Source organism: Dromiciops gliroides, chromosome 2 (genome assembly GCF_019393635.1).
Source record: "Dromiciops gliroides isolate mDroGli1 chromosome 2, mDroGli1.pri, whole genome shotgun sequence".
In the NCBI taxonomy this organism is placed as follows: Eukaryota; Metazoa; Chordata; class Mammalia; order Microbiotheria; family Microbiotheriidae; genus Dromiciops; species Dromiciops gliroides.
The window spans coordinates 464,377,784-464,390,130 of record NC_057862.1 but is presented as its reverse complement, the minus strand read 5'-3'; the positions used below and the strand labels follow the sequence as shown (position 1 = coordinate 464,390,130).

Genomic DNA, 12,347 nt, shown 5'->3' with positions numbered 1-12,347 from the left:
GTAATTGGAAAAAAACACTATTAAAAATTTTAAAAAGAAGCATATATGGAATTGAATTGAACCAAAGCTTTCCTTGATCTCCTAGGTAATAAGGACCTTCCCACTCAGTCCTTGCATGACTTATTTTGTCCTTATTTTGTGCTGATTCATAGCATTCATGTAATTGTGTGATTGTGTGTGTGTGTGTGTGTGTGTGTTTGCCTTATTTCCTCTGGGCATCTGTTTTGGGGCCAGAGCTCTGTACAGAGTAGAGGCTTAACACAAGTTTTTTTTATGAATGAATTTACTCATTTAGTTGACAGCTGAGAACACTGAGAAATTACTTACCCAAATCAGAGGGAGTTAGTTGGTCGATGCAGGTACAGCACGGAGGTGCTGCAGGTTGCAGTTAGAATGGGAAGGGGAGAAGGGGCTCCCCAGCTTTCCGACCACCTTTTCCTACCTTTTCTCACTCCCATAGGATTTCTAGGTCACTTTGGTGTGTAGAAAGAACATCTCGTGTTCTAATAGAATTTTCAAACCCAGTCTCTCAGGCCCAATGTCTTTGTCTGTGGGTGACCTAGGACCAGATGGAGAAGAAAGCAGCGTTGAGATCAGTAGCAAGGACAAATGAGAAACTTGTACACGTCTCGAAGTTTCATGGCCACCCTGGAGCCCTGGGTAACCAGAGGTCGGCAGGAAGGGGGAGCTCAGGCATCCCCACAGGCTGTGGTCTAAATATTTGGGTTGCCGAATGTTGAATGGGGCCTTCACAGAGCCTCAGCACTGGTCACTCCGCGGCACGACCACCCAGACTCCCCCACCCCACTCCCCAGCTGGTGTGGCTCAGTGCCAGGACAGGTCAGGGCAGAGGAAGCAAGGCCTGCACAATAACTGCTCTTGTGCTCAAATGTCAGCTGCCCTCCGCCTCGGCTCTATCCGCAGCTATTCTTCATCGCAGAAAGAACGGATCCAGGGGAGAAGGGGGAGAGCAAGGCTGTTGGGTTGTCAGTAAATGTCCGTGGAAAAGGGCTAAATTGTCCCAGCCCATACTTTTCTTTCCGACTCCTCCGTCTCCCTGCCACCTTCTAGTGGAGAATGGTCCCATAGCACGAAGTCCGGAATTGGGGGATTTGTAGCACCTTTTTCTCACCTCACCCTTGTTATAGCGCTACTAACCGACACCCAGATGTTCCTACTTCCTGTGGTGAGGACGTGGAAACTTCAAAACCAAGCCCCACCTCTACCACCTACCCTACCATACATTTTCCTTCTTCTCCTCTCCCTTTCCCTGGCCTAGGAACAACAAGGGGCTGGGGCTGGCCACGGGGGTAGAGTGCTGGAGCCTAGGGACCTGAGAAAGAGGAGAAACAGAGGGGTAGGGGGAGACGGAGAGAGATACAGAGACAGAAACAGAGTCAGAGAAAGTGTTAGGGTCCCAAATCCCCTACCAGACAGGTCCCCTGACAGGAAAGGATGCGTTGCATCCTCCGCACTTGCTCCTATTTAAACCTAGAGCTTTTTGGGAAGAAGTTCAGGGAGCATCCTGTGGTCATTCTGCTGGAAGTAATCTCTAGGCTGACGTGGGGCGAGGCGGGGGCGGAGCAGAGGGAAATCGGACAGTTTTTTCGAATTCAGCCCACGTGGGTTCAGCTGCATCCAGCCCCGGAGGTGGTGGGAGCTTGGGGGATGTCTCGGGGGTGGGGGGGTGGGGTCAGGAGAGGCTGAGGTTTTAGGGAGGCCAGGGCAGGCTTGGTGAGACTGAAGAAAGCTGGCTCTCTTCACCTCCCCAGTCCCCTGCTCTTAGCACAGTGCCTGGTACATAGTATCAATGTTCATTGCTTGAATGGAGCCTGGGATCTTCCACCCAGGTCTTCCGGGCAGGATCGTGCCCTGGGAAATATAGTGCTCGGGCTGCCGGTCCAGCCCGCCTCCGGAGGGGCCCGAGAAAGAAGGTGATATTGGATTTTTTCCTGTAGTCCCGCGGAAATATAGCCTACTAGGGTTATCTCCCCTCCCCACCTGCAGAGCTGGACTATGTGTCTACAGAGGACCGAGTTTGGGCGCGTCAGGGTTTCTCTCTGTGGAGGGCATAGTGAGCCAGTGAACCCCCGCCCAGTTTAATGCGGGGCCGCGGCTGCCACTCCTTTTTTTTTTTTTTTAGTGAGGCAATTGGGGTTAAGTGACTTGCCCAGGGTCACACAGCTAGTAAGTGTTAAGTGTCTGAGGCCGGATTTGAACTCAGGTACTCCTGACTCCAGGGCCGATGTTCTATCCACTGCGCCACCTAGCTGCCCCGGCTGCCACTCCTTTTAACCCCGATCCCAGCCAAGTAGCCAGCTGGAGTCCCTACTTGGTCCAACAGAACAAAGGATCCTGACAGTTGGTTTTGTTTTATCTCTGACCCCAGGAGCTCTCCAGCCGGTCAGCTGAGGGGCCCTGGGGGCAGTGTTGGGTTTGCATGAAGAAGTCGTTTTTTAATCCCGAGAAAGACCACGTATAGGGTTTGTCCGTAGACTCTAATACAGGGTGACCCCTAAGAAAACCTTCCCCCATTGATGGGGAAGAGAGCAGGACTTGGGGGGGGTTGACCCCTTTGTCTTGGGGAGGGGACTCTTTCCTAATGTTTTTTCCCCCATAATCCTGGGGACATTGCCTTAATGGTACTCATTCCAGATCTTCCTGTTACTGAGCTACCCCCACAGATATGAGCCCCTTATCTCAAGGTTGTCCCCATAATTCAACAACTCAGCGTTTTAAATCCTCCAAGGTTCCAAGACCCAAACATATTTTACCCTTTCTCTAATGGACTATGTGACCCACACAGTCCACCATTCTAAAGAGAATCTCTAAGTCCTTCCTTGAACCTTCCTTCAATCTGTCTCTAGTGAGAGGGAACCCCAATTTTCCTCCTAAACAGATCTCTCATACATGTCACTCACATCAGTCTCAATTATCCTCAATACCCACCCTACAAAAGAGGCAAATACCTCTTTTGAACCATTGCAAGGGAAAGAGAACTGGCAAGGCAGAACTCAGTCAGAAGACCTGGGTTCTAGTCTGGTCTCTGCCCCCCAAATTGGTGTTACCTAGTCACTTTCCTTCTCTGAACCTCGGTTTCCTCTATAAAATAAAGGGATTGGACCAGACAGTGTTCAAGGTCCCTCCCAGCTTTGATATTCTATAATTCCCAAAGCCTTAGGAAAGCTAGAGGCCAGATGGCTGGGCAGGGCATCATGAGTCCATGGTAGGGCAGGAATTATTGGCTTGTGGAGAGAACACAGAGGGATCTTGGGATGACCCATGGAATTAAAGTGGTTCCCATGTAGGTCCCTTGACCCTAGGTGGAAGACTTGGTTGGTGGAATGAGGAGAGAGTGACTAAATCATAGACCCTTAGAATGTTATTGTTAGAAAGGATCTTAGGACATAGAACAGTTGGAAGCCATTTTAGAATACGGACTTTTTGGAGCTGGATGACTGTCAAAGTCCTAATTTCACAGAAGGGGAGACTAAGACTAGGAGGAGGGAAGGGACTTGTCCAAGGTCAAACAGGGAATTAGTAGCATAGCCAAGAGTAGATTGACTTCCAGTCCAAGGGGTGCTTCCATCGGACTAAATTTCCTCTCAGGAAAACAGTCAAGAGACCTGAGATAGGAAGAGGAAAGGATGACTGCAGGACTTATAGAGCTCCAGCCTAGCACCCTCCCCCTCCTCCCAGTCATGCTGTTGCCTCAGCACTACTCCTCCCGCTGAAGCTTGCACATGTGGGTTCGATGCCACTGTACCTGACCGCCCCCAGCCTGATCATAAAGGGCCCCAGTGAGGACAGGTCGGCCAGCTATGATTTGGGGACTTTTAAAAAGTAGTTGATTGGGGCAGTTAGATGGCGCAGTGTATAGAGCACCGGCCCTGGATTCAGAAGTACCTGAGTTCAAATCCGGCCTCAGACACTTAACACTTACTAGCTGTGTGACCCTGGGCAAGTCAGTTAACCCCCATTGCCCCGCAAAAAAAAAAAAAGTAGTTGATTAAAGGATCTAGGACTCTTGGTGAGACGCCCTTGGAAGCCTAGCTAAACAAAGCTGTATTCACCAACCCCCAAACTGGAGCTGTGAAAGGAGAGAGGCGGGATCTGAGCCAGCCCTTTTCTCCTAGAAAAAAAAAACAAAAACCAAAACAAAACCCCAAAGAAACCGGGAGTGTGGGGCCACCGGGTCCACTCTGGCCAGCCTGGAACCATCACCTCAGCATTGAGGTGGGGCTGCTCAGCTGGGCAATAGTTTCCCACAAACAGAGTGAACTAAGTCTCCCAATTCTAAACTGTTGAGGAGGCTCAAATGCAGAAAGGTCTGAAGTCTGGGCACCTGGAGTCTAGTCCTGACTATTCCAGTAATTTGTTTCATGACCTTGGGCAAGTAACTTTTCTTCTTTGGGCCTCAGTCTCCGCTTCCATAAATGGATCATTTTGTGTGTGTGGCTCTGACACCCTTAGTGTGAAGGCAGAGACTTCAAGTCCAGCCGGGTGGGGCGTCCCCGGGGGACTTGAGCTTTCAACTGCGTGTATATGGATTGGGGGGAAAGGTCCTCTCACATTATTATTCCCGGGAGATTCATTGCCTTACTCCTGGAGACCGAGGCCTATGAACCCCGGTTACTCGAAATACTGAGGTCTTACAGCCCTCGGTCTCACTCTCTACTCCCCGGTCCCCCAGCGCTGCGCTAGGCCCCTGCCCTCTCCTGCCTTGCTATATCCGTTCTGGGGGTCTTATCTCCAAGGCCTCGGATCTGCTCCCCGCCCAGGCCCACCTCCCCGCCTCCTCCTCCCATGTTTGCTCTAGGCTCTGGCACCTGCTCCGCAGCTGCAGGCTTCCCACGCTGGCTGCTAGAAGTTGGCTGTGGCAGCCGCTGTTTAACCCGAGTGGAGTCCCTTGGACAGCGCCGGAGGTTGGGTGAGGAGGAGGGAATACCCGCGAAGAAGCACGGCAGGTTGTCTGCAATCCAACTCTGCCTGGAGTTTCCCCAGCTCTCTAGGAGCGAGACCTCTCGCAACACCTCTTTGGCCAAAGTTTGTCTTGGCTGCCCCATCCCCCCATCTCCACCCTTCCAAGGGCGCGGTCCTGCCTTGTGGCAAGAGGTTCTCGTCCCGGGCTGGGGCTGGGGTGGGAGCGGGGATTGGCAACAGGAGGGAAGCCGTACAAAGAAGTGCCTTTTCAGCCTCAGACTCAGTGGGAACGAAGTGGAGCGGGGGTGGAGAAAGGGAGGCCACCGAGGCAGCTGCAGGTAATCGCCCAGGGGAGAGAAGGGGAAGCGCAGGGAAGCCGGACCCTGGTGCTTCAGGCTCTCGGGATGACTGCCTACTTACTGGACCTTCTTTCCAGGTTACATTTTAGCTCCCTCTGCAAATGCCTGCTTCCATCCTTTGCAAGCGTTGAGGCCACCGCCCTACGCCCCGTGGCTTATTTTCTTTCCGGAGTCTCTGAAGGTTGAACCACAAGCATCTCCAGGTTGGGGATGCTGCTTGACCACTGTCAGCGGGGATAGTGGTAGGGACGCGAACGGGGAAGAAAAGAAAATCATTGGTTCGTTCGTTCTTTCGTTCGTCCATTCATTCTTTCTTTCACTCATTCATTCAATTATTTAAGATCCTGCTGTGTGCAGAGCCTTGGGCTAGATGTTAGGGATCTACGAATTAGGATAAGACTCAGGATTCCCCCTTTGCCGCCTTCTGTGGTCCCTACCCCAATAGACTGTGGAGCTCGCAGCGAGCTCTGGAGTCTTCTCTGAGAAAGCCTCCCTTCTTCCTTACCATTCTTCCTTACGTTTACGCTACAGCAGACCCCAAGTGTAGGACAGAGGCCTTGGACTTGGTGTTCCTGATCCACGGCTCCCGTAGTGTGCACCCCTTTGAGACAATGAGTTGTTTCTTGGTGAACATTATTCGGGGTCTAGATGTTGGACCCATGCCACCCGTGTTGGCTTGATCCAGTCAGTCCTCGAGCCAGGGGGCAGAGCGTTTTCTCTCCTGGGAGCCTTCTTCCGGAGAAGACACGGAGCATGCCATCCATGCCGTCGTAATCGTCCCCCTGGCACAGGGCACCATGACGGTCTGGCCATCCAGTATACCATGAATGTAGCCATCAGCGTGGCCGAGAGCGCTCAACCCTTGGAAGGCCCAGGTGTCTTGTGTCGCCGTTATAGCGAGTGATGGGCGGCCACTGATGATGAGTGGTCGAAGGGGTATCGAGATCTACTCAGTGGGAGCACAGCGCGCTGATGTGGGCTCCCTGCCTGTTATGGTATCGCCTCTGGTGGACGAACGTTAGTCCTTGGACCTTATACAACAGTTTGGCTTTCTTTTCAGAGCCTATTGGGCCGTGTAGAGGCTAGACCTTGTAAAGGCGAAGACCTCTCTCTTGGAACTCATCCATTGTCTTGCCACAGCCATTCCTCCCATACTTCCTCAACTTTTTGCCTCCTTGGTTGCTAGTCAGGCCCTTTCCGCTTTTTCATCTTGATTTACCCTACCCATTCACTGGCCCCGCCCCTCTAAGCCTGGCCCCACTCACACCTTGTCTTTTTTGTTTGCTCCTTTTCCCATTTAAGTCCGTCCTCCCAGGTCTACCAGTGAGCATTAACTCATACAGACCATTGAGCCTGCACTTCACCCCCAGTTCAGGCTTGACACAGCCCAGAAGTTTTCCTTCTGGCCCTTCCCCTCTTAGTCCAGACTTTGCACGCACGCCTCACTCCCGCTATAATGATCCTGGACTTGCGCCTTCCGGTTCTGGACCTTTTCGGCACGTGGATCCTGCTTCCATTCAGTCTACCGGCTCTGCCTCATCCTAGTCAATTTTCTCTCCAGCCGCTTGCTCAGAGAGTAGCGATAAGTCACGTAACTGACGCTCCCCTCCCCAAACCTCAAAGCCTACGTTGCCAGGCTCCTACCTATGCGCAGACCGAACGGCGGTGAAGAAGGCCCCTTGCTTGGGAAAAAGGGGAGCTCCCCCTAGGCGCTAGGGACTTCTTTGGAGTCCAGGCCCGAGGGCAGAAGCAGCTGTCGCCCTACTCTACTCAGATGGGAATGGGTGTCTCTGTTTTAGTCCAATTACTTACAATTGCTTACTGCTAGTAGCTAGTAGGGTGGACCATAAGTGTGAATTGCAATCCACTGCATTTGCCCCGAGGGCTGCCGGCACTCCAGGCTGATGGGAAGAGCTGTGGCAGTGAGTTAATGGGGGTGCGGGAAGCGAACCTCACACATAGATAATTGGAGACTCTTTGGGCCCTGACGCTCTCTCTACAAGGCTCCCTCTGGCACCCTCCCGACCTGTCCCACGATCCGCTTCTTCTCCCACAGGGTGCCAGGCGGGCCACGTCGATCTGGTTCTGGTGATAGACGGCTCCAAGAGCGTCCGACCGCAGAACTTCGAGCTGGTGAAGCGTTTCGTGAATCAGATCGTGGACATCCTGGACGTGTCCCCCGAGGGGACACGCGTGGGGCTGGTGCAATGCTCAAGCCGCGTGCGCACCGAGTTTCCTCTGGGCCGCTACAGGACAGCGAACGAAGTGAAGCAGGCGGTCCTGGCCGTCGAATATATGGAGAAAGGCACCATGACCGGGCTGGCGCTGCGCCACCTGGTGGAGCACAGCTTCTCCGAGGCGCAGGGAGCTCGGTCCAGAGCCCAGAATGTGCCCCGCGTCGGCCTCGTCTTTACCGATGGCCGCTCCCAGGATGACATCTCAGTGTGGGCCGCGCGGGCCAAGAAGGAGGGTAGGACCACGGAGGAGGGGCGGGGGGATTCGGGGCTCCTGACATGGATACCCGGAAGAACAGGGAATCGATTCCTAGTGAAAAGAGCACTGGAGTCTGAAGATATGGTTCCAGTTTTGACCGTTACCACCCGTGTGACCTCGGACAAGTCACCTCCCCTCTCCAGGCCTCAGTTTCGTCGTGCATAAAACGAGGGGCTTGTACTAGAAGATCTCCCAGCTCCAAATTCTGTGACCTTCTGGGTACCACCCTCAGGGAAGGGGTGTATACATCCTGGGGATGCCCCCTGTCCCTAAGAAGAGGGGCAGGAGCTCTCTTCTTCGGGGTGTTGGATGCGGGGGTGCCTCCTGGTTCTGATCCCAAGTGTTCCCGGTCCTCAGGCATCATCATGTACGCGGTGGGGGTAGGCAAGGCTGTGGAAGAGGAGCTGAGGGAGATCGCCTCGGACCCCCCAGAGCAACACGTCTCCTATTCGCCTGACTTCAGCACTATGACGCACATGCTGGAGAACCTAAAAGTCAACATTTGTCCTGGTGAGAACAGTCTTCCGAAGGAAGAAGAGCAGCCAGTGTCCGCCCAGTTAGCGCTGCCAGTCTCCCTCCTCTCCTCCCTCTGGTGCAGTGGGAAACGCATTAGACCATGGATCGAGCCCTAACCCTGCCCCGACTCGCGCTGATACCTTAGGCAAAGCCACGTCCAGTGTCCGAGCCTCAGTTTACTTTTCTGTAAAAACGAAGGGGGGTGGGGGTGGGGTGATCGGTGTACTTGATGTTGGTGTAGCGTAGCAAGGGGCTTGGGTTTGGAGTCATGGGATCTGAGTCAGAATTCCTGTTCCGCTACTCACTATCTGTGTGAGCTTGGGTAAGTCACTTCAATCAATGAGCAAGCATTTAGTAAACGCTTGCTATGTGCCTGGCACCGTGCTCCACCTTCACCGGGTTCAGTTTTCCCCTCTGTAAAATGAAGGGGTTGGATTTAGATGCTCTCGAAGGGCCTTTGTGTTTATTCTAAATCTCCTCAGTCCTGGGCTAGATGGAGTAGGATTTGGGGAGGGGAGTCTGGGAAAGCGAGTTATCTTTACGTGGGCCCAGGGTCTCCTGTTCTCCCCCCCCTTCCCCCCCTTGCAGGAAATAGGATCCAAGGGATTTCCAAAGGATTTCCAAGGCTGGAAGGAGGGACAAAGGCCAGAAAATTTCTTTGATGCTACCACTGACCCAGCTGACTGCTCGATTGGAAGACCTGGAGAATCAGCTGACCAACCAGAAGTGGGGGTCGGCAGCAGTTCGGACCCGACCGGATTGTAGCATCCTCATTCCTTTCCCGCCCATCCTGGGTTCTGGCCCACTTGTGCGGGCGGCCGCCACAAATAGGCGACCATGCCAGTGAAGCACAGGGGCCTCCATCTCCTTCCCACACATCTAAGCGGGATTCAGACAGGCCCCACTCACAACAAGTCTCCACTCTCACTTTCGGCGACCGGACTGCGACTGCCCTGGGCCCAGGACTTTACATTTACTCTCTATTTTGCGTGTTACTGTTTTTTATTTTTAAAATAAAAACCTGATCTCCAGTTGCCATCGTAAGTGTGTCGGACCATTGTCCAGCCCGGTTGTTAGACTGCTAGGAAGCATGCGGGCTGGACACCCCCCACCCCCACCGTCCCCACCCCCCACCATCACCCCGCACTTCACAGATGTTGGAGAGGGGAGTCTAGCCCCCACCTCTGGGCCAGACGGAGCTGCTAGGCGCCGGGGCGTCTCCCGGAGAGAAAGGCGCATTGTGCGGGGGGCAGGCTGGCGGGGCAGGGTTTCCCAGCGTTTTGTTTATTCAACCGAGAACAGATGACTCCTTATGAGCTGGGCTGGGGCTGGGGGGGGGAGAGACCTGTTGCAGGGGAGAGGCAAACGGGAAAGGGAGTTTCCCTCTCAGTGACCCCGGAGGGAGCCTGTAGTCCTGGCGGAGCTGTTAAGACACCCGACTGAAACTACTTAAATTTTCTCCACTGCAGATTACCACTCAGAAAGAAATTGTATGAAAAGGATACTGAGTCATAGACAAAGAACACTGGGTCTGGAATCTCGGTTCGAATTTAGTGTGCCCCATTTGGTAGCTGTGACAATCTACTTTCCTCTCTCAGCCTCAGTTTCACCCTCTGCAAAACTAGAGAGCTGGGGAACTAGATGATCTTGAAGGTGCTTTCTGGTTCTAGATGCTATGATCTCTCGCCTGGGAGTAGTTCTATTCTCCTCAGCCACAACTAACCTCTGGTCTGAGCAACCTAACGGCCCTAGGGTCTGGTGGCCCTGAACGTCGTCGTCCACACTGCCCTGGAGATTAGTCTATGACCAGCTGAAAACATGTGAGTTGTGTTGCGCAGCCTTTGGCCCAAAGACCTTTAGCAAACATGGTCCCCCTTTTGCTCCTCTCAGCCCCACCCCCAGCCATTTCTTTTCCTGACAGAGAAGGACTGAAATTCACTCACTTTTTAACTTCCCTGGGTTCAGTGTAGACATGGGTCAAATCTAGCAGAGGACGCTGTTTTTAGGGCTGGATCGCGGCTGTCTCACACCCAGGCCCCAAATACTATGACCTGACTGAGGCTACCCTCGGCCTCAAGGCCCGAGGCAGTTTGCGGTCCCTTGTCCAGCCGCTGCATTCGGGGATCACCTATCTGTTAAGCCTGATGAGGATCCAAAGATTTTTTTGCGGCCCCCTTGACCAAGGTTGCAAGCATCTTTCATGGCCACGAGGTGGCGCGATGAACTGCTGTTTGGTCACTCTCAGGCCAGGTCACCAAGACGAACCCATTCCTGCTCAGGGAAGAGAGAAAGAAAGGGATGGTGAATATCTTGGCAAATGGAAAGGGAGAACGAGGTTGCTCTGGGCTGGCTCTGAGACCCACACACGAGTATCTTCTTTTTCCCAAGGTCTGTTGCCAAATCCCGAAGCTCCAGCCTTCTGTTCCCTTTGGGTAACACTGTGACTTCCTTGGTGTAGGGAACACCTGGTGAGACAAATTCCTTCTACTAATGTAGATTGGTCCTTATTTTTGCAACTCATAGTCTCAGAGAGATGTCTGGATTACCGAGAATTGTCCAAGGGTCATCCAGCCAGCACGGGTCAGAGACTGCTCTTGAAGCCAGGACTCCCTGCCTCCACCCACCATGCTGCCCCATCCCTGCTGTCTCCTGAAAGGAAAATGAACAGTGCAAGGAAGAGTGGGTTTGGAGACAGAAAACTGGGTGTGATGGACAGGTGTGCCACTAGCTTTAGGGAACCCCTGAGGCAAGAGACTTTCTCTTTCTGGATCTCACTTTCTACCTCAGTAACTAGGGGAGTTGGACTAGTTCCTTTCCAGCTCAGACTTTCTGTGTCTCAAGGTCTCTTCCAGCTCTGGCATTCTACCCTTTATACCCCCAGCTTTTTTCCAACTCTGATCCCTCTGATTTTAAAGTAGGTCAGTCTTTAAGAAGTTATCTGTCCCATTGGCTGTTGCCAAGCCAGGCCTGAATGCCAGAGGGTTGGGGACTGTATAGAAGGAGCCAGAGCCAGTCTTTGATTTATCTGCCTTCAGTTTTCCACCCACCCAATCCCCATAACACTTCTGGGTAGACTCTGCTTTGGACCTGACTAGGAGGGGCTGAAGTAATGAGGACAGAGAGAGATCCAGAAGGACCTGATCAGGGAGTTTTGGAATAAGGAGGAAGGGCCCTAGTGACCATCTCCACACATTTAATGAGGAAACAGTGTAGTTCTGATTGCATCCAGAGGCTTTATTATCTGTCAGGTGGCTGTCACTAAGGGAGACAGTGACTTCAAGATGAGGAGGAGGAGCAATGGACTCAGCATCACACTTCAAGTAGGGATTGGACCAGATAATCTTTAAAGGTCTCTCTCCCTCTCTCTCTCTCTCTCTCTTTGGTGAGGCAATTGGGGTTAAGTGACTTGCCCAGGGTCACATAAAGGTCTCTTCTTACTCTAAGACTTTAAGAGTTTCCAATTCTGGGTTCGTAGCTGTCAATGTCTCCATATATCAAGTCCCATTCAGGGACTATTAGTCTAATGCTATGTGAATCTAATTCTGATGCTAAAATCATATGATTCCAAGTTTATCTGATACAAAGATTTTCTTTCTCAAGTTTTATCAGCCCATGGTATGACTGGGGACACCCATAGGGAGCAGGGAAAAGAGAGACCTGGTGGGAAGTCTCATCTTCTCTGTCCCCTCTCTGTCTGTTCTGCCTCAGTTCTCTCCCTATAAACCTTCAGATTTCTCAGATAGTCAGGAACAGTATGGAGGCTGTCACTGTGCCCAGAGGTCCTGCTTTGGTACTAGCTTCCTCCATGGTGGGCAAGGTTGGAGAAACAAGAAACACAATGGCCTTCAGTGAAATTGTCAAAGGACAGTTGAGTCAGCAAAGGGGAGGAGGAGGAACAAGAAATAGGAGACTGGAAACCATGCCCTGCACAAAATTAGATGAAAGCACTAGGGATATTTTCCTCGGAGGGAGGGACAGACATGGCAGCTCTTTTCAAGTACCCGAAGAGCTGTACTGGGGAAGAGGGAATTGACCTGTTCTCTTTGGTCCCAGAAA

The 12,347-nt window shown here is 52.5% G+C and overlaps 1 protein-coding gene across 1 annotated transcript; it reads left to right on the top strand.

Annotated features, from left to right (window-relative positions):
• The first annotated feature begins 733 nt into the window (after nt 1-733).
• LOC122739139 (matrilin-4-like) lies at nt 734-9,138 on the top strand. Its single transcript, XM_043980985.1, is given in 13 exon segments — nt 734-840; nt 1,149-1,186; nt 1,496-1,653; nt 1,864-1,934; nt 4,758-5,261; nt 5,728-6,080; nt 6,083-6,150; nt 6,152-6,357; nt 7,150-7,174; nt 7,177-7,204; nt 7,339-7,752; nt 8,133-8,285; nt 8,990-9,138. Coding segments are annotated over 13 exon segments (2,274 nt in total).
• The last annotated feature ends 3,209 nt before the right edge of the window (nt 9,139-12,347 follow it).